The sequence below is a fragment of the Choloepus didactylus genome, chromosome 7 (genome assembly GCF_015220235.1).
Source record: "Choloepus didactylus isolate mChoDid1 chromosome 7, mChoDid1.pri, whole genome shotgun sequence".
In the NCBI taxonomy this organism is placed as follows: Eukaryota; Metazoa; Chordata; class Mammalia; order Pilosa; family Megalonychidae; genus Choloepus; species Choloepus didactylus.
The window spans coordinates 108,204,101-108,228,141 of record NC_051313.1 but is presented as its reverse complement, the minus strand read 5'-3'; the positions used below and the strand labels follow the sequence as shown (position 1 = coordinate 108,228,141).

Below are 24,041 nucleotides of genomic sequence, written 5' to 3'. Positions count from 1 at the left end.
GGAATAGGGGCAGACTCTCGCGATATTTAAAGTTCCAGGAGGTGGTGCGTTGCCACGGAAACGGCCTGGCCACTAGGACGCACGCGCCAATTTGCAGCCGTAGTCACCTGGCGGGTTTGAAGATGGCGGCGTCTCAGGCGGTAGAAGAAATGCGAAGCCGCGTGGTTTTGGGGGAGTTCGGGGTTCGCAATGTAAGTCTTGTGGCTTTAAGCTCGGGAAGGGGAAGGATAGTGGAATAGGGATGAATTGGGGTCGGAGTGGGGATGGCTTTGGCCTCGCAGCCCCTTCGCGGACAGACTCGCTTCTCTTTGCTCTAGGTTCATACCACCGACTTCCCCGGTAACTATTCTGGTTATGATGACGCCTGGGACCAGGACCTCTTCGAGAGGGTGAGGGAGGAATGGGAAAAGTACTGGGAGGGAGAGGAATCTGATTAGGAGTTGGGTGGGGCTCGAGGTGTCTGGAGAGGGTGTGAGGGCCGGACCGTGTGAGCTGAGCCTCAGAAGCTGCTCTTGGGGTTAGAGTTGTTCATAAGACGTTTACTGAGCGTCTGTTTTCATCCCAGCAGTGTGCTAGGTGCTGCTTGTACAAGGCCGAACCAAGCATGGTTTCTGCCTTGTTCTGTGAACGAGAGGCTGGGGAAGAGCGCCCACAAAACAGCTGACGCAGTATTATGTGGCAAAGTCGGTTGATAGCGATAAGCATGTGGTGGGGATGAGGCATCTCACAGAAGCACTTAATTTGGACTGGGAATGGGGAAGAGGTATGGAAGAGTTCCTGAAGGAGATGGCATCTGAATTGTCTTCGGTGATAAGTAGAAGTTGTGAACAGTGAAAAAATGAGGAGGTACTAAGGACAGGAGCTAGGATGTAAGGTGGGCTGGCCTGAGTGGTAGGCAAGATTGGAGTACGTCTTAGGCATTGTAGGTAATAGAGACCTTTTGAAGAGCTTTTATGCAGACATCATCAGCTTTGCAACCCAGATGGTTGGAATTTGAGCAGGATGATATGGGTCAGGCAGATCTATTGGAAGTGCTGAAGATGAAGGCATGAACTAAAACTATGATCATGGAAATAGAGCAAAGAGAAGATAGAAGGTAAAATTGGGGATTGATTTGATATGGGCGGTGAGGGTGGGGAAGTGTAAATTAACCTTGCTTGAGGAACTGCTTCAATGGTAGTATCATCTAAGAAGGAGTGGATCTGGTGAAGAGGAACAATGATGCATTGTTTCCTGCATGTGGAGATGTCTAGCAGGCTAGTAGATATATATGTTTGAAATGAATCAGAGGTGAGAGAGAATTTTGGGAGTTGTCAATATACAGAGAGTTGATAAAACCATGAGTGTGGTTGGGATAACTGGGAGAATCAAGAACCTGGGAAATAGTAACATTTAGGGGAAGGTAGAAGATAGTGAATTTAAAAAGGAATCATCAGAGAAGGAAAAGAGCCAAAATTTCAAAAGGGAGGAATTTTATCAACATGGAAAATACAGCAGAGTCCAGTAAGATAAGGCTTGAGTGGTGTCCACTGGATTAAGCAGTGTAGAAGTTCCAGTTCCTTAATAGAATTGCCTCTGTGAGAGGTCTGACTGGAAGCCAGATGGCAGAGGGTTTGTGAATAGAAGATAAAAACAGGGAGAATTTCCAAAAAAAAAGGATTGGGGAGAAAGGAACATGTATCGAGGGACATTTGGGCAAAGAAAGGTGAGGTTCATGGATGAGAGAGGATGTTAACACACTGAGGGAAATATCCAGAGAGGAGGTATAGAGAGAAATTGACCATAGATAGTAGGCATCACAGTGTTTTTCCTGCCCCTCTAGAATTTCCGTGTGGATGTGGTACAGATGGATGAAAACTCACTGGAGTTTGACATGGTGGGAATTGATGCAGCCATTGCCAATGCTTTTCGACGCATTCTATTAGCTGAGGTATTGATGGGTTGCTTGGCATCCCTGGTGGCAATTGTGGGGTTGTGTGGGGAACCATGCCGTCACTTCCCTTGTTGAAGTTAAGCATCTTAAACTGCACCTGCTCCTTGTTTTTCTTGCAGTTTTGCTGGGCATTCTTCTTGCCCATTCCTTGTAAACTTCTTATCAGGCAGTCTTCTAGGAAGAGTTCTTTCTCTGAGGAGGCAGGGAATGGGTGGGGAGGCAATTTATTGAGTCTTTGCAGATGGGTGATTCTGTTTTCTTGGGCAGGTACCAACCATGGCTGTAGAAAAGGTCCTGGTGTACAACAACACATCCATTGTCCAGGATGAGATCCTTGCCCACCGCCTGGGACTCATTCCTATTCATGCTGATCCCCGTCTTTTTGAATATCGGAACCAAGGTGAGGGTCTGGGAAAATGTTTTGGGGACAGGGGAGTTAACTCTTCTCTGAAGTTGATTCTGTAATCAGATTGCCTGAATTTAAACAATCCTAGATTGACCACTGTATGACCTTGGGCAAGTTAGTCTTTTGGTATATGAATGTTCTCATCTGTGAAAGGAAAACTGTACGTGCTTTATAAGTTTGTTGAGGATGGGGATAAGCATTGAGCATAGTGCCTGGCATGCAAATGTTCACTGGTTTTCCTTCTCTTGTATTTATGCAGGAGATGAAGAAGGCACAGAGATAGATACTCTGCAGTTTCGACTGCAAGTCAGGTGCACTCGGAACCCCCATGCTGCTAAAGATTCCTCTGACCCCAATGAACTCTACGTGAACCACAAAGGTGAGTAATGGTAGGGTAAAGAAGAGTGGTGTGTGTTAGTTTTACGGGCTGAAGCCATCTGACATGCTTTTTCCTCCAGTGTACACAAGGCACATGACATGGGTGCCCCTGGGAAACCAGGCTGACCTCTTCCCAGAGGGCACTATCCGACCTGTACATGACGACATCCTTATTGCCCAGCTGCGGCCCGGCCAGGAGATTGACCTGCTCATGCATTGCTTTAAGGGCATTGGTGAGAATGCTAGTGGGCTGTCCTAGCAGGGTGGGGCAGAACGCTAAAGGGCATGTGCTTTTACCATCAGTGGCTTAAAAGAATGAAAAGGGGTTTCCCACAGGCTCTCATTTCCCCCTTCCTTCTAGGCAAAGATCATGCCAAGTTTTCACCTGTGGCCACCGCCAGTTACAGGCTTCTGCCTGACATCACCCTGCTTCAGCCTGTGGAAGGGGAGGCAGCAGAGGAGCTCAGGCAGTGCTTCTCACCTGGTGTCATTGAGGTGCATGAAGTTCAAGGTATGGTATTTGGGATGCTATTCAGGTCAAGACCTTAAGTATATTTCCTTCGAAGGTAGAGAGAAATAAAGCTCCAGGCTCTAATAAAGTATTTATAACATGATTTGTTTTCATTAGGTAAAAAGGTGGCTAGAGTTGCCAATCCCCGGTTGGATACCTTCAGCAGGGAAGTCTTCCGGAATGAGAAGCTGAAGAAGGTTGTACGGTTGGCCCGTGTTCGGGATCATTATATTTGTGAGTATTATGGGTGGATCAAGGGAAGGAGACAGGGCACTTTTTGGTGCTACAGCTTCCTTTCAGAGTCCAGATGTGAAACTTAGCAGTATTTTGTATGGAGCTTTGGAAAGGCAAGCCCTGTCTGGGCTAAAGTGTCTCTTTGGTCCCCAGTCTCTGTAGAGTCAACAGGGGTGTTGCCACCAGATGTGCTGGTAAGTGAAGCCATCAGAGTACTGATGGGAAAGTGCCGGCGGTTCTTGGATGAACTAGACGCAGTTCAGATGGACTGAGATTTGCACTGGACCTACTGGGATGACTGGCTTTTGATGTTCCTCAGAGGCAAGCTGAAGATTTTGGGTCCTGACCTGCCCCCCACAGGACTGCTATGCAGAGCCCAGTGTGACTAGGGGTCCTGAATTTTTCTGGACCATTCCAGCTTTATTTCAGTCAATACCTTTTGTTAAATGTGCCACAAAATGTTACTTTTATGCCTTTGTAAGGCCTTTCATGTAAATAAATTTACGTCCAAACAGAAATCCTTTTGTTAGACCACTTCTTAATTCGGGGGCCAAAATATGGGACCTCAGAACAGGTTTGACATTTAGCAATTCAGGAGACACTGGGCTCAGATATCACTAGGTCACAGCTGAGCCCTTCTAAGACTTCAGAAATGCCAAATTGAGGTGGTTTCTGAGGGCCCAGCCAGATCCCAGGAAGATACTTAAGGGAGCCAGAGTGAATCTACCACTTCACCTATCCTCTGCATTACTGGGGCAAGTTCCTGACAGAAACCAAGTCTCGTTGCTATCACTACCTATTTGAGAGGGGAACAGCAGTTCCCACTGGACAGTAACTTGGGGTCAGGCCTAGCAACTGTATGCTACCGACACACTGAGAATATGTGCTGCTTGGTCTAGGTCAGTCAAGAATAGAATAGGTGACACCACTTCAGAGAGTTGGACATGGCAAGTTCACTAGTCACAGTTGCCCCTGCCCAGTCCCCATGGCAGAATGTGTCTGAGAAGCAGTGACCCTAAAGTATGTCATTGATTTTAAGACTGGCTTGAAAAAAGCAGATGGGGCCCTTTCTGTATGAAATTGAGATTTTTACTTACATGCAGATGTGCTTTAGAGTTAATGTTTCTACAAAAAGGTTCTATAAACAATAGAAAACTTCTAGCATGAAGTCACAGGATGTTAAAAATATTACAACACAATAAATACAACTATGTCCTCTGTAGCTCAAACCACAGAAGAATAGGCAGTTATCAAGTTGGGAGGGAATCAGGCTTTGGGATCACCTTCACAACCAAGAAAGAAGCCCAAAGCACTACCCAGGAAGAGGAAGCAGGAGTGGCAGAAACAACCTAAGACTCCAAGTCCTGCTTCTCCATCTTTGCCTCTTCCCAACCTTTACCCTGCCTATGGGCCTGCACCAGCTAAAAACTACAGCCTCCATCTAATCTGACTCCATTCAGTCCTTACTCTGGCTCTCATTGAAACCCTCAGTCAAATGGACTGATGGGAGACCTTTGCCTTTGCAGAGCACAGGAATAGTAGTTTCTGTAGGGATTAAGTCTGCCTTAGACTAGGGTCCTGCTCCCACTTCCCCCTACTTGCAGGGCCTTCCAGTGACCTCTCTCTAGAATGGACTGGACATTAAGTACAGGTTATGTTGGGAAGTTATATTTTCTTCTTTCTTTCCTTAGGGAAATACCCAATGGGAGAAATGCCAGGGACCCAAAAGACTGAAAGATTTTTGAAGGCACCTGGAATCAGCTAGTCCTAGGAGAGGAGATCAGTGGCTTTGTTAGCAGCTAGTCACAGATGTAGTATAGTTGTCTGGATTATCCTTGGATGCCAGTGGCCTCTTGTGACACTAAATAGGGTTATGTGGCTCTTGTGCCTGAGTGGACCATGGAGCTGGGGAAACCACACTGAGGGGTCGTTCATGAACGGGCAAGATGTGTGACCTCTGAGGAGGAAGCTTGCAAGCACTAGAGCCCAGCTCTGGTCCCTGGAGGTACTATCCTTGGTACTATGCCCAGAACTTAGCAGTAGCCTATGTCACAGATCTCATTAGGTGCCCAGATTCTTAATCAAAACAAAGATGAGGGAACTGGGCATCCCCCCTGGAGGATGGGGAACGTTCCTTGCCAGCACAGCAGCAAGGGGGCTCATGGGACTTCTGGTGGACCAGGAGAAACTCTGGCACTAGGTGAGGTGAGCACTTGCCACAAGCCCAGCTAGCTGCAGTCTTGTGGCTGCATTGGGAAGGGCTGCTCTACTCTAGCTTCTCTATTGGAAAAGCCAAAAGTCCAAGTAGAATTCTGTCCAGATTTCCCAGATGTCTCCCATTCTACTTGGACTTGACAGAATGGTGTTAAGCCTTAAATCCCTTTCTTGGTATTTCAGTATAATTACTTCTGGCCCTGCAAGGGGCTTACCCTCTCCAGCTCCAGACTAGGATCTCTCCAGGCTGACAATGGTGGAAAGCGAGGTGGCAGTGGAGAGGGGCCTAGAGATCAGCTAGGAAGAGGAAGAAGAGATGACAATAAAGGCTGAGGAAGGATGCCCAAAAGCTTGATTCAGGGTTCAAAGATGGTGGCAAGGCCACCTTCCTCGCTGTCTAGCACCTCTGTCTCCAGCACTGGCTTTGTTTTTTTGAAAAGTGAGGGGAGATTCTTAATGTGAACTTCTTTTCGGAACTGCTCTCCCAAGGGTTTCTGTGGAAAACAAAAGAAAAAAGCTAATACCAGGCCCTGAGTAGTAGGATGTTTTAAAGATCATCCCTCCATAATGGTCATTGACTACAGCTGGTTTCTGGTCTGTCCCCTCCACACAGTCTCAGAAGACCACAAGGGTGGCTGGAAACACTAATGAAGGTGTATTGGGGATGACCTACCCCGATGCAACCAGCAATGAGGCGTTTGAATTGGTCCTTTCGACGCTTGTCAGCCACTTTCTGCAGGGAGGGGTTTAAAAGCTTGCAGTCAAACTGGTCCAGAGAGTCTTTCTGTATTTCAGGGATCTGCTCCATCACAGCTCTTATCTCCAGGTACCTGGGGCGCTGACAAGTGGGATAAATCCAATCAATAATGTAGATTTGAACCCTGCCATCTTCCCTGTTCTCTGTCACACACACCTCTCAGGGGCAGCGTCAGCAACTTGGCAGATGCCTAGATTCAGGGTAAGGCCCAAATGATTGGGAGCAGGCGGTAAGGGATGAAGCCACAGCCATCCTGCCCCATGCTCTCTTCTCCACTCACCAGTGCCTCATATATCTGGAAGGCCAGGTGGACCAGGGAAGCCATGCACCCGTCGTGCTGCCCGTGCGTCTGTAAACCCTTCAGCACACTGGTGAAAAGCCACGTAACAGCATCTGTGAGCAGTGTCCCTGACAGCACCTGGGGAGACAGCTGTGCTCAGGTCCGAAGAATGATTCTCCAAAGGCCCGAGGGGCATACAGCATCCCAATTCTTCCAACTGATTCAGTCAATCCCCATGACCCAAATCTTTCTTAAGAGTTGGAGAGAAGGGGTGAACAGCCATACTTGCTTGAGGAGAGGCCAGCAGAGCTGTGTGGTTGTCCTTTGGCAGGAGAGAGTGTCCTTCCAGGCCAGGGAATTGAAGGCTGTAATCAACAGTGCCGTACAAACATCCTGAACAGGAAGGGAAGGAGGATTACAATGGAAAAATAAGCACCATTTCCCCTGACTGTCCTTGTGTTTACTTCTTCTATTTCTGTATACCAGGCAGTCAAAGAGAAGAAAAAACAACCAATAGATAAGAGAAAAACTATGTAGGAAGGTGACAAAGCTCAAGGCCTGGGTGAAGCTTAACACCAGGACTCAGGGGTTTACATCAACATGCCTGTGTATTTTTCTGAGAGCTATTGCCCACACTGGCACAGGAGACGGTCTTATGGTCCTATGGCTTTGTGCTTTTTTCTTTGTTTTCTGGGCTTTAGGAGTAGGAACTTAACTCATATAAAGAAGTTTTACCAAAAATTCTTCTGATGGCATCATGGAGTGAAGAAAGTGGACTCTGGCTCCCCAGGTACACAAGGAAAAAGGCATCAATCACCTGCCCCCTCCACCCACCTCATGCTTCATCAGACATTTGCCCAGCTCTGTAAGCTCCGCCATGGCTGAGGGGGTTACCTCTGTGGCCATAATCTCTTCATCTGTAGGCAGAGAGCAGAATGTTAAGTCCCATCCTTTCAGAACAGAGAATATCCTGTTCTGAGAGAAGCCCAAAAGCAAAGAAAAGTTGAGTATCCAGGGCTGACTGGTGCCTGAGCAGTACTAGTTCCCTCCCATGAAAAGGTGTAGAAGGCCCTGTCCATGGAAGATCTAGAGATTCATCTAGCCATACATTTAGGAAAGAGCAGTGAGAAACAGATCTGCTGGAGAACTGTTTAAAAAGCTGCAAATTGCTGAGAATCTTTCATCGAACAAACAACCTGAGTGCCCAGTATGACAAGCACTGACTGGAGATACAATAATAGGATGAAGTCCCTTCCCTGATGGGTTTACATTCTACTCAGGGAGAAAAATAATAATACATAAATAAAAACAGTGTTAGGCAGTGATAAATGCTATGAAGAAAAATCAGAGAAAAATACCGAGTGGCTGAAATGGCTATTTTTGATAAAATGTTCATGGAATACCTCTTGGAGGAGGTGATCTTAGCAAGAGAATAGGCCGTGCATCGTGCATATAACTGGAAGGAAATTATTCTACATAGAAGAAACAGCAAGTGCAAAGGGCTTGAGAGGGGAGTACGCTGGAAGAACATAGCATAGATGAAAGCGAGATATATGACGTCTCATCATCACCAGATTACTAGGGAAACAATTTTTACAGGAACTGACCTGCTTATAAAAGGAACAATATTGAGGAGCCTAAGTAAGAGCAGACCTATGAGGGCCAGACAACAGGCTCACTTACCCTCTCCATCTGCAGGAGGAGCAGTACTGTGGTCAGCACCTTTCTTTGAAACACAGCAAACCGCTAAAGCAAGAAAGGAGGGTTACTGGGCAAAGGGAAGAGCGACGGGCTACCACCAGACAATAGCCACCCCAGGCCTACTGATCCCATGCTGTTTCTGGGCAGGTAAGGAGGTGGGGGGTACTGTCCAGGTACAAAGTTAGCTTCAGTAATAGAGGCATTTTGATGGCTTTGACCAGACTCTTCTAGTCCATCTAGTCCATTTTTTCTGGGAAAAATCACAGAATTCTCTGAGAATAAGAGACAAAGAGAGAATGCCTAATACATCCCTGGTCTACTTTGGATTCCAAACAAATTAAATGACCAAGTACCATCTCCTTAAACATTTCCAGAAAAAAGAAAAGAAAATTAACTTCCATGTCCAAGAATTTGAAATTTTCCTTATTTTGAGAAAGCCAGAAAGTTATATCTAACATTAATCCAAATTCCTCCTGCTATTTTAGACCATTTCTTCTTACTCTGGGCTTTACTAGAACAAATATAATTCAGTTTACATTTCATAAAATGTCCCTTGGACAACTTAAGGTCTACCTAGTTTCTAGCTAATTGATTATTTCTCCATCAACCTGCCAGTATTGCAGCAAACATGAATCTTTGCATCAATCTAACCTTTGTGGGGTTGGCTGAGTGACCAGCTCTTTCTCTAGGAAAATTCTCCCCTGCTACTGGTTCCCATATGCCACTTACTGATCAGATCCATGACTTCTCGAGTTAACATCCTCACCAGGTGCTCCTCCAGCATCTCTTGAGACTCTGGATTTTCATCTGCAGTCTCGTCTTCTCCACTGCAAAAAACCAGGGGGCCAAGTTCCATGGGAGTGCGGAAAGGGAAGGACAAGGAAAGCAGTGACTGTAACCAGACCCTCTGCAGCCCACTTCCTTCTGCTGGCTTCCTTCTGGTTTGCTTTCTATGCGAATGTTGGGAATGCACAGCAATGATCCACCGAGGGACATTATTACCGTGTGACTATGCCCAGTTTGATACAGGGTACTGGAACAATATCCTAAGTGGGTAAGGATGTCTCAGCATCCTCCCAAGGCACTGGAAGGTTGGTTCCTCCAGCCCGGCCCCACCCACCCACCCATGAAGACTTGACTTCAGGGTCTGCCTATCAGTCGCAGCCTGCCTAGACAAGGCATTTACCGTCTAGACTGAGAATGACTATAATCCACTGCTGTTCTAGCCCTGGGGCAGGAGAATTTCTGCTCAGCATCCCACCCACTCCACCCACCCTGAGGAGAAAGGATGATTCCTTACCACAGCAGGCTCCTCTGGTTAATGACTTGCCATTTCTGGGAAAGCCTCTAGGAAAACAAACAAGGAAATAAGTGCTAGAATTGAGGAGAAGGTTGGAAGAGGTAACAGCTAATGTCCTCTTCATGATTAAAATGAGCCAACGCTTAGCCACTGATTCCAGGTATCAATGACAGAGCCTAGATAGACCTCACAAGGTTAAGACACAAAACAAAACATGATGAGGACAGCATATCAAACAACTCTTTGCTTGGGAAGCACTAACATTTTAGAATTCCTGGGGCTCTCTGGACACATCTGTTCTCCATCCAGCTAGTCCCCCTGCTTAATTCCATAATCAGGGAAACAGACCCAGGGGAAGCACTGCCCTGGTCAGTTCTCTTCAGTTAACAGGAGGTTAGGAGCAGAATCTGAATCTGAAGGTGCGCTGTAGACAACTGACTCATTTAGTTCTTTGGGTGCTGTTCCATCCACTGGGCAAGGACAGTCTACTGAGGATGGGAGTTCTGGGCAGCCATCCTGGGCAGGGCTAGGGAGACAATGCTTTCAGGCTCACACGCTCCTAAGTGGCTACCTGCCGTTCTTTACCACCTGTGCCAGTTTGAATGTACTGTGTCCCCCAAAACGCCATTATCTTTGATGCAATCTTGTGTGGGCAGACATATTAGTGTTGATTAGATTGTAATTCTTTGAGCGTTCCCATGGAGATGCGACCCACCCAACTGTGGGTGATAACTCTGGATGATTTCCATGGAGGGTGGCCCTGCCCATTCAGCGTGGGCCTTGATTAGTTTACTGAAGCACTATATAAGCTCAGATGGAAGGAGCGAGCTTGCTACAGCCAAGAGGGACATTTTGAAGAATGCACAGAAGCTGGGAGAGTGGCTGTGGATGATAGACAGTTTGGAGACGGCCACTGAAAGCAGACTCTTGCTCTGGAGAAGCTAAGAGAGGACAAACATCCTAAGAGCAACTGAGAGTGACATTTTTGAGGAGCTGCGGCCTAGAGAGGAACGTCCTGGGAGAAAGCCATTTTGAAACAAGAACTTTGAAGCAGATGCCAGCCACGTGCCTTCCCAGCTAATGGAGGTTTCTGGACACCACTGGCTGTCCTCCAGTGATGGTACCCGATTGTTGATGACTTGCCTTGGAAACTTTGTGGCCTTAGGACTGTGACTGTGTAACCAAATAAACCCCCCTTATAGGAGCTGATCCATTTCCGGTGTTTTGCAATCCAGCAGCATTAGCAAACTAGACCACCACCCTTTTTTGATTAATCTCTTACCATGTGGAGGTAGGTGAAGAGAGGTCCAAGGATGGGAGACACCAGGGCTTCATAGTGCTCTGGGGGACAGAAGAGCACCAGAGGCTTCACAAAAACCCATGCCACAGGTTAAGGAACTTTTAGCACATAAGCACATCCCCTGACCTGAGAGGCTGGAAACTTCTGACGCTTGGGCAGAGTCAACCTCCAAAGGGCTTCCAAGATGTCAAGAACATCTTGTGTTAATAGACAAAATTTTCCCAAGCTCTTTTCCTAAAATCATAAGCTGCATGGATGCCATTATTCTCTCGGTTTAACTGTCTTTTCCACCAGGCTGCACAGAGATAGGCACTGGGTTGCCCAAAAGTAGGCAGGAAAAAAAGGGGAAGGTCTCCCTTGTAAGAAATTTCCCTCCACCACTCCCTTATAGTATCAAGGAAGACAGAGATTCTCACAAAAACAACAAAAAAAGGGTCTGAATGAAAATAAAGTATGAAGGTGTTTCAAAGAGAAGCACCTGAAAAGGAATAAAAGCTTCCTGTTTCATATTTGCAAGAAGTGAGATGGTAAAGACACACCCCTAAGAAAAAGCTTATAATAGAAAGAGCATTCAAGACCCCCTGGACTGCATGATTTTCCTAAATATTTCTATCTTCCTGTCCTTTTAATGAGGTTATTGTACATTTAAAAAAATAATTACATCTCTTCCACACAGCTGTGCCTCCCTCTGGTTCCTGTGGACTGTTACTGCCTCCAATCTTCTGACCTTTTGGTATATCTGGGGACTTTTGAAAGGATATGAAGCATGGGTCTGAGTCGGTAATCAGGAATACTGTTCAAGTTGACGAAGGCTGAGCTGAGGAGCTGGGTAGCAAGGTCCTCCACAGTGTAGAAGTCTTGCTGCATGGAAGGGCCTGCCTTCCCTAGGATATTAAAACTATAAGGAAAAATCATTGGCAATGACAAGTCCAACATCTGGTATTGCCAGTCCTGACTGACTAGGAAATTTCATTTCTAATCTACAATGAGACTTCTCGGCTACAAAAGCAACTTTGTATTTAGAGAAACAGAAGAGGGCTTTTGCCTAAAAGGTGTTCTTATAAGATGCAGACTTCATGTTTTATCAAAAATGAAAATAAAACCTCTTTTCCCACCCACTTTAAAGGAAACTCCTTATAGCAGATATAGCATCTTTTTAAGACAGATATTGATAACCAAGATCAGCAGTAGCCTTCATTACTATGTGGTATGCATTTAAAATGGTGACTTTCTGGCTGGCTTGGTGGATTACAACACTGGCTTGGGGAGGCCAAAGCCCCGATTGTGGTGTGCATAAGGGCCAATTACCATCTCATCCCACAACCTGGCCCCAAGCACAAAAACCCAGCTGGCCACCTCCCAGTGTTCTATGAGAGTTAGGCTGCAAGTAGTGAGGGATGTAAGCAAATGCATCCCTACCACTGCATCTTCTACTCAGGCCTCATCATTTTATGCACTGGCCACCCAGACAAGTTAGGCATGAGATGGCGAGGACTGTGAGGCTTATATGACAATTATAAAAAAGCAAATGCAGGAAAGCAGCCTGTTTCTTCTGATCTGACACTAGAATCATTAGTTTCCTGTCAAATCCTTGCCTCATGCTACCTGTACACTAGAATTCTAGATTAAAAATCCAACCCTTGGCCATTCCTAATCAGTGCATGCCTAGGAAGAGAATATGGAGAGGCAGTATTGGGTTCCTTACCAGTTTTCATAGAGGTTGCAGAAGAAACGCTGCATTCTTTCCAAGACTGTTTTGTAGACAGGAGAGTCATTGAGTTCCAAGAGAGGCTGAGGTAATCCTACAGAGAGAGATGGGTCAGGAACATGCTGCTATGCTGCCAGGAGTCTCAACTTGCCAATGCACTGTAGCAGGCAGGTGTGGTTTGGGGGACGTGCTGTAAGTGCAAAGCAGCTGGCCAACTCTTCTATCAGAGGGAGGCATAACAGCTTTCCCAAAGGTGATTTGTTGAACTCTCTTGGTAGGGAAAGGTGAAAGCAATTAAAGTACCCAGGACTTGAAACTGGAACGGAATGCTCCAACTTTTGCCTGGGTTTCTCCAAACGGGACTTTTACCAAAACCTACAGTGTAGCTCACAAGGATCTCTCCATAAAGCACTGGGTTGTCCCCATTTTTAAGTTGTGGAACCCCCCCTTTCAGACTGAATCTTATGCAAAAGCCCAAGCTGTATAACAGATCAAACTGAAACCTTCTTAGCACAATATGAAAACAACTGCCTTAAAAGGCCTATCCTTCAAATCTAGGCGGTTTTATATTTCAAGTCTTGCTCACAGTCAGAAGCTCTCAGAAAGAACTGTTTGTTAATTCTATTATGTTCCGGTTGGTCATATATTTACTGCCTTAATGTGAATAACTGAATGGGGTGGGTGGATGGGTGGAAGGGGGCGATGAAGCAACACCTATTTTTTATGTTAACGGCAAGATATTCCTTGGAAGTTCTATTCTTACTGGTATCTGCAACATGGACCTTGAGTTTAGTGGAGCCAAAGGAAAAGGCCCTGGACCATCTAGGCCAAGACAGACAGACATGAACTCTGGATAGGTAAACAAACACCCTTTCTTTGGTTAACTTAACAGCTGAGGAATGTTCACTGGATTGCCTGACCATAGCTGGGTCAGGCAGAGGTTATGGCTGCGAATAAAGAGGCATCATGGTAAGTCAGCCTGAAGTTTCAGAGATGGACACAAGGTTTAGACAACTTGGGATGCCTCTAGCTCAAACTTCTAACTCCCACCACCCACCCCTCTACTTGTTCACTGTCTTCCAGCCCGATGAGCCACCCCTCTCTAGTCCCTGGACATTTCAAGCTCTTTCCTGCCTGTCTCATGATCTCGTATCCACCATTCGGCCTGCCAAGAATGCCCAGCATCTTCTCTTGCCCCATAACCTGGTTAGCTCTTACTTCTCCTTCAAGTCTTCATTGGGAGGCCACTTTCTGACTTCCCTCCAAGACTAGGTTAGGTCTCCCAATAAACACACTCTCACTGAACCCTGCCATTTTCCTTCACATCATATTAACACAATTGTGATTGCAGTTTTTTGTATGCTTATTTGTTAGCGGGAAAATGCCTGAAAGCAACATTCTAATCAAGTGTAACAAAAGGGAAACATGGCTTAGAATCTATTCCTTTAAAATTTTTGAAAATATATATTTTACTGATTAAAGCTATTTAAGCTTTATTGCTTTAACACTTTTGTTTAAAAGAAAGGCAGGAAAGTATGCTAATATCCTTCAGGTCAAAAAGCCATGGTTTATTGACAATCTAAGGGCTGGAGTACTTATCACTAACTGGTTAAACTGAAGGAGGGGTTAAGAGAGAAGAAAAGAAACTACCACTGAAGACCTTCCCTGCAGGCTAAGATAATGAAGTAAATGCACTCATTTCTGTAGAGTCTGTAAGAACTACATAGTGCATTTATGAATAGGTGGTCAAGGCAGTGTCAAGTTATGAGGAAAAGACAAAGTACTCTGAAGATGCTCAAGGAGCCTGTTAGAGGTGAATTTAGGAATAAGAAAGGTGAATTTAGGAATAAGAAAGTTTGTATTTCTTACCTAATATAGCAGATTTTTCCACTTCAAGCATATCTAGAGCCTTCGTAAAAGGCTCTGCCATTTTGGATAGCATTTCTGGTGCATACAAAGTATTGTGGGTTCTGAAAGAAACAAGGTTACTATGTGAATGTTTTCTAGTCTATTGAGGAAGAAGAGTGAGTTTGACCTTATAATTCAGTGACCCAGACTCTAGTACCACACTACTACATAGACAGAGCTCCCTGCTAATGCTCTTCCCAGCAGGGATAGGAAAGAAGGTATCAACATTTGAATGTTTCCCTGAAAAAGGGAATAGACTGGAAGCTAGTAAGTATATTATACAATATCTAAAAACAATCAACCGAAGACAGAAATTCTGAGACAGCAGGACACTTATCACAGCTTAAAGCTATAAAAAGCAAAATTCTTTTATGCTCTTCTAGGGTCTTCTTTATGTCCCTTTTATCCGGTTCCATGGTCTTCTTCATGTCTTTTATATCCTGTGCCATGTTTTCGTTCCTCGATTGTGATTGTTTAATTGTGCCAAGTACTGTGTCTCTTCTGATATTTTGATTTGGGTGTTTGGGATTGGGTTCTCCACATCATCTGCTTTTATCATATGCATTAAGATTTTCTGTTGTTTTTGGCCTCTTGGCATTTGCTTTGCTTGACAGGGTTCTTTCAAGTTGTTAAAAAAAAATCTAATTTTTCAGAAATACAAGTTGGTGGTGTACATTTTCTCCAACTAACCAGCAGACGGCGTCTGCGAGTCACCTATAACCCTCAAGTCAGTTCTCCCCAACTCTGTCTCTGTGGTGTGTGGGGAAATGAATTTTGTGGGGTTCAGTTGGTGAACTCAGTTTGGGTTTGTTGTTGGAGCTGTCCGCCCTGAACGTGGTACGTGTGTCTGGGTGGTCAGGGAGACAGGGCCGTTTTAATATTCAAACCTCCTAGGTGTTCCTGGAGATTCAAGGCTGCTGCAAGAGTCTAAGCCTTCATTTCAGTTCTGCCCCAGACTCTCTCTGTCGCTGACCCACAAACCACCGGCATTGACGTAGTATCCCTGGGTTTTCCGAGTGGGCCCCCCTTCTCAGCTGTGATCTTCCAGGACCTCTGCTGAGGGAAAGCTGTGCTACGTCACTAGTGTGCGTCGTCCCTCAAGGGAAGCCCTGGGCCGCCGGGCTGTGTAGGGGCGCTCTCAGCCTGATGCAAAGATTAGCCTATAATTCTTGACCGGTGTAAGTTCTGAATGAAAGGCAGGTAGTAGAGCTGGGCCCCACCCCTTTCCTCTTAGAGAATGACACCTTAGGGGGAGGTCATTAGCATTTCAATGGTCTCTCTCTGCCTGTGCCACACCCCCGTCTGGGTCACAGAACAGGGAACTGAAAATGGCTGAGGCTTTCTCCACTGAGTCAAAAAAGGAACAGAACTAGTCCGAGGCGACCCTCCGGCTCTCCAAGGTCAGTTGTCACCCAAAGCCTCTGTCTACTTGTTGGGGATTCGTACCTCGTAGTGAGCAGTTCACACTCGCTAATTAAACCCCCCAGCTGGAGCTCAGCTGAGCTATATTCGCTTGCTGGGAGAGAGCTTGTCTCTGGCACCAGGAGGCTTTGTAGCTTGGGCTGTGGGGGAGGGGGTCTCTTGATTTGGATCCGCAGTTCTTACTTACAGATTTTATGCTGTGATTTTGGGCATTCCTCCCAATTAAGGTTAGTGTATGATGAGTGGATGGTCACGTTTGTCCCCCTGCAGTTATTCTGGATTATTTACTAGTTGTTTCTGGTTTTTTGTAGTTGTTCCAGGGGGACTACTTAGCTTCCACTCCTCTCTATGCCGCCATCTTAGATCCCCGCAAAATTCTTTTAAATGTAAGGTCATGTTAGCACTCTTGGGTGTTTTCTCACGACCAGTGACATAGGAATGAAACGTCAGAGGCATTGTGGATTCACAAGCAGGGACAGAGCAGGGAGCTCTAAGCTCCGTTCTTCAGATCTCTGCCTCCACTCCAAGAGCATGGACCCTACAATGTTTGGACAGTTGCCCAAGGAACACTCATAATTCACAACTTGCACATCTGTTCCTCACAATGACTTACCTGAGTTGTTACTGGACTTGAGTGACTGGAGAGCAGTAACTGTGGATCTGCCGTCCATAGCACTCCTTTCTGCCCATAGCAATGGCACTACTGAACAATCTACAGCCATTAGAGGGCATAACTACCTATTTTTCTTTTTAAATTATAAAGCAAACATGCAGATAATTACAGATTACAACACCAGCAAGGTTAACTATTTAAGATACAACCTGAACAAATCTTTAAAAAAAAATCAACATTGTTTTAAAAATCTATCCTATAGGTTAGTATACTCATTTAAACTTCTTTTTAGAATGCTATTTAGTAAGTATACTCCAGTTTATTTCCCCATCTCCTTACTTAGGTTTAATAAGTTTGTTTCCACCCTTTTGCTCACACAAATAAATGAAGCAATGAACTTTTCTGCACAGGTCTCCTTGTATGTATGTTGTGAGTTTCTCCACAGTGGAAAAGAGGTAAAACTTTGGAACTCATATGGGATGCAAATATCCTCCCAATCTATGGCCTGCTTTGCTTATTGTCATTTGTGATAGGCTTTACTTTTTTTTTAATTAAAAGATTTTATTAGAGCATTTTCAGATTAACAGAAACATCATGCAGAAAGTACAGAGTTCTCATATACTCCTCTTCACATGCAAGTTTTCTCCATTATTAACATTCTACATTAGGCTTTACTTTTAATGTAATCAAATTTATCAACCTTTTCTTTTTTAATCCGTCCTTTTTTTGTCTTAAACTGATGTCATAAACATAATCCAGGGGCTGTATCTTTTATTTTAGTTTTTAATCTACCTGAAACTTATTTCTGTGTATGTATGATGACAGGTAGGGATCCAATTTCATCTTTTCTATACATAACCAATTGTCCCTGCTCCATGCAATGAATAGCTAATCCCTCTCACAGACCTGTATTATGCCGGTCATATCTGTCACACAGGAGCCTTTCTAGGCTCTTTTACTATCATTGAATCCATTATCACCTAGAAGGCATTTCTGCTAAAAAGTCAAGCTGGTATCAATTTTCTAGACCAGGGATCAACAAACTTTTTCTGAAAAGGGTTAGATAATAAATACTTTAGTCTTTGCCAGTCATAGGGTCTCTGTTCCAACTACTCAACTCTACTAATGTAGCATGAAAGAAGCCACAGACTATATGTAAACAAATACATATGGCTGTGTTCCGAGAAAATTTTATTTATAAAAACAGGCGGAGGCCTGAATCTGGCCCTCAGGCAGTTTGTCAAACCCTACTCTAGACCTAATTATTTATTTTATAAGAAATATTTAGGAAAGTAGACTAAGTTAAACAGTACAACGGAAATGAAGTTTTAAAAATCCAAGCTAGGGTCAACTCTGCAAGTACAAAACCAGTTTCTTCAACAAATAAATTGAAAAGGAAGGAGGGCAGGAGAATTTATAAATTAAAAGAAACTTTTAAGAGACATCTCAGTCAAATCTTGTTTGGATCCTTACTCATACAACAACAAAAATTTGGGAGATCAACTGTTTGGACATTTGATGCTATTAAGGAATTACTGTTACTATTTTAAGATATAACAGTTGAAATGTGGTTATGTTAAAAGATTTGTTACTAGACTAATTGTGAGCATTTTATTTGGAATTTCTGCATCTATATTTGAAAGTGATTTAGGCCTTGTTTAGGAACAGAGATGACGGTAGCACATTATTTTGAGTAACTTAACAGCGCTGAATTATGGGTGTGGCTGTGGTTGAAAGGGGAAGTGTAGGGTTGTAGGGTATAAGGAAAGCTAGAGGATATAAGGAAAGCTAGAGGATAAAACATGGGACTGTATAACACAGTGAACCCTGTTGTGGATGATGACTGTGGTTAATAGCACAAATATAAGAATGTTCTTCCATGAACTGGAACAAATGTTCGTCACTATTACAAGGTGTTAATAACAGGGTGGTATTTGGGAAAAAATACAACTAATGGCAAACTATAGACTATAGTTAACAATAATATTGAAATATTCTTTCATCAGTTGTAACAAAGGTACCATACCAAAGTTAAGTGTCAGTAATAGCGGGGTATAAGGGTTACGGGATTTTTCTTTTGGAGCCCTGAAAATGTTCTCAAATTGATTCTGGTGATGACTATACACAACTCTGATTTATACAGTGAACCACTGATTGTACACTTTGGATGGACTCTATGGTATGTGAATAAAACTTTTTTAAAAAAAAGTGATTTAGGCCTATAAATTTCTTCTTTGATACTGTAAATGTCTGGTTTGGTATTAAAATAAATTAGCCTCATAAAATGAGTTGCGGAGCACTCTCTTCTTCTATTTTCTGGAACAATTTGTGTAAGAGATGAGAAGGTCTGGTGGAACTCACATGTAAAAATCAACTAGGCCTGAAGTTTTTTTTTAAAATTCAATTTTACTGAGATACATTCACATACCATACAGTCATCCATGGTGTACAATCAACTGTTCACAGTACCATCATATAGTTGTGCATTCATCACCCCAATCTATTTTTGAACATTTTCCTTACACCAGACAGAATCAGAATAAGAATAAAAAATAAAAGTAAAAAAGAACACCCAAACCACCCCTCCCCATTCCACCCTATTTTTCATTTAATTTTTGTCCCCATTTTTCTACTCATCCATCCATACACTGGATAAAGGGAGTTTGATCCACAAGGTTTTCACAGTCACACTGTCACCCCTTGTAATCTACATTGTTATACAATCATCTTCAAGAGTCAAGGCTATTGGGTTGGAGTTTGGTAGTTTTAGGTATTTACCTCTAGCTATTCCAATACATTAAAACCTAAAAAGTGTTATCTGTATAGTGCGTAAGAATATCCACCAGAGTGACCTCTCGACTCCATTTGAAATCTCTCAGCCACTGAAGCTTTATTTCATTTCATTTCGCATTCCCCTTTTGGTCAAGAAGATGTTCTCAATCCTACGATGCCAGGTCCAGATTCATCCCCGGGAGTCATATCCTGGGCTGCCCGGGAGATTTACAACCCTGGGAGTCAGGTCCCACGTAGCGGGGAGGGCAGTGAGATCACCTGCCAAGGTGGCTTAGTTAGAGAGGGCCACATCTGAGCAACAAAGAGGCACTCAGGGGGAGACTCTTAGGCACAATTATAAGCAGGTTTAGCCTCTCCTTTGCAGTAACAAGCTTCATATGGGGCCAGCCCCAAGACAGAGGGCTCAGCACATCAAGCCGTCAATCCCCAATGTTTGTGAGAACTTCAGCAACAATCCAGGTAAGGAAGTCCAACACCTCCGCATCCTCCCCTAGCTTCTCAGGGGGACCCCGAATATATATTTTTATTCTCCGCCCAAATTACTTTGGGATATGTTGCTATTTCACTCTAACCTATACAGACCTACCATATCTCACTTCCTATTCAAAGTTCTATGCAATTGTGGTGTTTGAACAAAATGACTGTAGAAGTTTAGGCCTGAAGTTTTTGGACTAATTTAACTACTGGTCTAATTTAATGGTTTAACTTTTGTTATGTTTCTATTTCTTTTTTATTTTGTTAACAGTTTTATCAAGATATAATTCACTTACCATACAATTCACCTATTTAAAGAGAACAATTCAATGTTTTTAATATATTCACTGATTGTGCAACCATCACAAATCAACTTTAGAACATTCTGATTACCCCAAAAAGAAACAGTAATCCTCCAATTCCCTTATCCCTGCCATCCTTAAGCAACCATTCATCTACTTTCTCTATGTATAGAGTTCCCTATTCTGCACTTCCTTATGAATGGAATCATATAGCATATAGTCTTTCGTGACTAGTTTCTTTCACTAAGCATGTTTTTGAGGTTTATCTATGTTGTACCATGAATCAGCACTTCATTCCTTGTTATGGCTGTATAATATTCCACTGTATGCATATACCACATTTTGCTTATCCATTCATCAGTGGATGGACATTTGGGTTGTATCCCCCTTTTAACTACTATGAATAGTGTTGCTCTGAATACTCGTGTAACCAGTATTCATTTCAGTACCTGTTTTCAATTCTTTTGGATATATATCTAGGAGTGGAATTACTGGGTCATATGGTAATTCTGTTTAACTTTTTGAGAATCACCAAACTGTTCCCCATAGCTGCTACATTATTTTAATTACACCAGCAATGTATGAGGGTTCCAATTTCTCCATATCATCTATCACCAACACTCATAATTTTCATGTTTGATTATAGTTATCCTAGTGAGTGTGAAGTGGTATCTCATGATTTTTTTCCTTCAACTTAGTTGCAAAAACAATACAAATTCCATACAGAACTCCAACATAGCCCTCCTCGAACCAAGATCCACCAATCCCAACACCTTGCCACCTTTGCCCTTACTTTTTCTTTCTTTTTATCTCGTCATTTTCTGAATATTTGAGAGCAAGCTGCACATATCATACTGCCCGAACACATAACACTTCCATGAACATCCCACCTGTGTAATCGTTTTAAGTGCAGTTATCAAGTTCAAGAAATCCAATGTTAATACAAAGTCCACACTCTACATTACAAACTTTTCCCATGTTCCAACAATGTTCCTGAGATCCCTCTCCTCCATCTCCAGACCCCATCCAGTAATATACACTGCATTCAACTATCACTATCTCTTTAATGTTTCTCCCTCCCTCCCTTTTCCTTTTTAACTGTGGAAACATACACACAACACAAATCCTCCCATCCCAACCCCTCCTAAGCATACCATCCAGTGGGATCAACCACATTCATAATGTCCAGTCCCTTCACCATGATCCACTACAACCTTCCCTTCACCCCAAACAGAAACCCCACATTCATTCTGCATCAACTCCCCACTGCCCATGCCCACCACCCCTGCCAACGTATACTCTTTCTGTCTCCATGAATTTGCATATTCTCTGATATTTTCTTTGTGGCTATATGGGCTTAAATTTAACATCCTGAATCTATAACAATTTTGTTTGCTTAGATATCAACCTAACAACTTCAATAACATACATAAACTATGTTTCTATACCTCTCTGTCTCCCCCACCTATATATGTAGTTCTGATCACTTTGAGAAGCCAGGATCTAGGAAATACTTAGAAAATGTAACTATCACTCCTTCCATTGGCATGTTCAGTCAGAGGATGTCTGACCCTTTTGAGGTCAGAATCATCATTGAGAAATGCAGATCAGTTCATCTGAAAAACACCCGGACAGCACTGTGGGATTGAGAAAATCATCTCGACCAAAAGGGAGAAGTGAAATGAAACAAAATAAAGTTTCAGTGGCTGAGAGATTTCAAATGGAGTCGAGAGGTCACTCTGGAGGACATTCTTATGTGCTATACAGATACCCTTTTTAGTTTTTAGTGTATTGGAATAGCTAGAAGGAAATACCTGAAACTGTCTAACTGCAACCCAGTAGCCCTTGATTCTTGAAGACGATTGCACAACTATGTAGCTTACATGGTGTGACTGTGTGATTGTGAAAACCTTGTGGCTCATACTCCCTTTGTGCAGTGTATGGACAGATGAGTAGAAAAATGGGGAGAAAAACTAAACGAAAAGTAGGGTGGGCTGGGGTGGATGGAATGTTTTGGGTGTTCTTTTTTTTAATTTTTTTATTTTTTTAGGAGTAAGAAAAATGTTCAAAAGTTGATTCTGGTGATGAATGCCCAACTATATGATGCTACTGTGAACAGCTGATTGTACACTGTGGATGACTGTACAGTATGTGAATATATTTCAATAAAACTGTATTAAAAAAAAAAAAAGAAAAACACCTGGAAAGCAACTGTCCTGCTCCCAATGAACATTTCCTTTAGTGACAAAAATTTAGGCCAAATAAAAGTTAAAATGAAAGTAGGGGTGAAGTATAAAGAAGTAGGAGAAGAACATGGAGGAAGCACAACATGAGAAAAGCTGTTTTGGTATCAGCCACCATCGGGTTCACAATGGAATGCAGAGTTTGTATAAGTGAGAGCTGATGTTATTTTGAAAAAGACACCACTTCTAGAAAGAAAGAAAACACAATCTGATGAAAGAAAGCCATGATCTGAAGACATATAAACAGATAATGAGATTCTGAAGGTTAAAAACAAAAACAAAACAAGCAGAGAAAAACTATTATTCTGACTCACCTTATAAGGGCAAGCAAATTGTCAAGAAGTTTCAGAATCTGCTCTGTGCAGGGGTTACGGAAGATTGGATTCCCAGTGGGTGTATAACCCACCACAAATCCCCCAGCTTTGGCCTCTTCTAGGTCAGTGGGCCAGCAAGTTCGTTTCACAACACCCAGAATGCTATACACGCAAAAGCTCATCTATGCAAAAAGGAAAAGTAAACATAAAAGGGGAATTAAAGACAAAACTGCAATTAGATATATGCAAGGCAATGGCAAGAACGATAAAGAGGCTGAAGAGAAAGAAAAGAACCCTTCCCTGCCCCCACAGGATCTTTTTTAAGGTCAAGCCTCAGCAGGGTTCTCTCACTGCATCTTCAGGACCAGTGGAAGTCTCTGGAAGCTCTCTAAGCTTCCCTTTCATGAGGATGTCCTTGCAGGTGCTGCAATGACCTCTCCGAGGAGCCCTGATTGGGAGGTGGCTTGGACATACTCCAAAACAAAGTGTTTAGACTGTCATCATTTCATCTTGTTTCTGAGTTGACCCCGCATCCTCCTGCTTGGGCCCTGTCAGCTCTTGCTGTAATCACTATCTTTGTGGTACTTGCAACCAACCTACTACTTGCCAGGTTAATTAATGTGCCCTTTGCCATAACGGAGCCAGGAACAATGCTTATTTTAATAGCAAAGAACTGAAATATTTCAGGTTTGTAAGTTAGGCTACCACTTAGGACTTTATGTGACTGAGTGCAGTGGCATGTAGGACTCACCCCGCTGACTAAGCTCTGACCTACATATGCTCATTACACCCTCAGTCTTCAGAGCTACTTAGAGATCCTTAAAGCCAAAATAGTGGCTTCATAGAAAAGACTATCTGCTCTGCTGTGAGAACTAACTCAAGAACTCAAGACTAAAGAAGAAAAGAAAGGAGAAGCTTAGGGAAGTGGAGACTCCCAGCTTTCTCACCACTATAGGAAAAATGTGACTCTACTAGAAGCTTGACAAACACCACCACCCTACCCATGGCCACTGCAATTTCCTATTTCCAAGAGAAGCTTACTCACTCGTGCACGGTTTAGGCCACAGGGATCCTCCAAGCCTGGGTCACAGCTTTTCCGATTTGCACCCACATAGGTAATAAAAGCATCAACATCTAACAGCACTCTGAAAGTTGGAGGGGAAAAGAAGTTAAAAAATATTTTAAGCAAGAACAATGTTTCTCTACAAGAGCTAATAAGCTATGATTATTTGGCCTCAAAGAGCATTTAT

At 43.5% G+C, this 24,041-nt stretch overlaps 2 protein-coding genes across 7 annotated transcripts in view; one reads left to right on the top strand and one right to left on the bottom strand.

Annotated features, from left to right (window-relative positions):
- The first annotated feature begins 42 nt into the window (after nt 1-42).
- On the top strand, nt 43-3,980 carry POLR1C (RNA polymerase I and III subunit C). 2 transcript variants are annotated; one of them, XM_037842784.1, is made up of 9 exons: nt 43-191; nt 318-389; nt 1,823-1,930; nt 2,201-2,333; nt 2,599-2,718; nt 2,798-2,950; nt 3,079-3,228; nt 3,346-3,462; nt 3,616-3,980. In XM_037842784.1, exons 1-9 carry the CDS (start codon nt 123-125, stop codon nt 3,732-3,734), a joined length of 1,041 nt encoding a protein of 346 aa, XP_037698712.1. In that variant the 5' UTR covers nt 43-122; the 3' UTR covers nt 3,735-3,980. The 2 variants fall into 2 exon arrangements, with proteins under 2 accessions (XP_037698712.1, XP_037698713.1); XM_037842785.1 differs by lacking the exons at nt 43-191; nt 318-389 and adding an exon at nt 458-1,096.
- XPO5 (exportin 5) overlaps nt 3,313-24,041 on the bottom strand; it is a 56,623-nt gene continuing 35,894 nt past the window's right edge. For 3 of the 5 annotated variants that reach the window (XM_037842778.1, XM_037842779.1, XM_037842781.1), the window contains 14 exons: nt 23,837-23,936; nt 22,792-22,973; nt 14,592-14,692; nt 12,720-12,816; nt 11,776-11,912; nt 10,997-11,094; nt 9,715-9,761; nt 9,144-9,241; nt 8,397-8,459; nt 7,548-7,630; nt 6,999-7,106; nt 6,714-6,851; nt 6,350-6,514; nt 3,313-6,170 (listed from right to left, as the gene is read on the bottom strand). In XM_037842778.1, coding sequence (XP_037698706.1) covers nt 6,033-6,170; nt 6,350-6,514; nt 6,714-6,851; nt 6,999-7,106; nt 7,548-7,630; nt 8,397-8,459; nt 9,144-9,241; nt 9,715-9,761; nt 10,997-11,094; nt 11,776-11,912; nt 12,720-12,816; nt 14,592-14,692; nt 22,792-22,973; nt 23,837-23,936 — 1,555 coding nt within the window. In that variant the 3' untranslated portion in view covers nt 3,313-6,032. Of the gene's footprint in view, nt 6,171-6,349; nt 6,515-6,713; nt 6,852-6,998; nt 7,107-7,448; nt 7,492-7,547; nt 7,631-8,396; nt 8,460-9,143; nt 9,242-9,714; nt 9,762-10,996; nt 11,095-11,775; nt 11,913-12,719; nt 12,817-14,591; nt 14,693-22,791; nt 22,974-23,836; nt 23,937-24,041 lie in introns of those variants that run through there. The other 2 variants (XM_037842780.1, XM_037842782.1) reach the window with 2 other exon arrangements.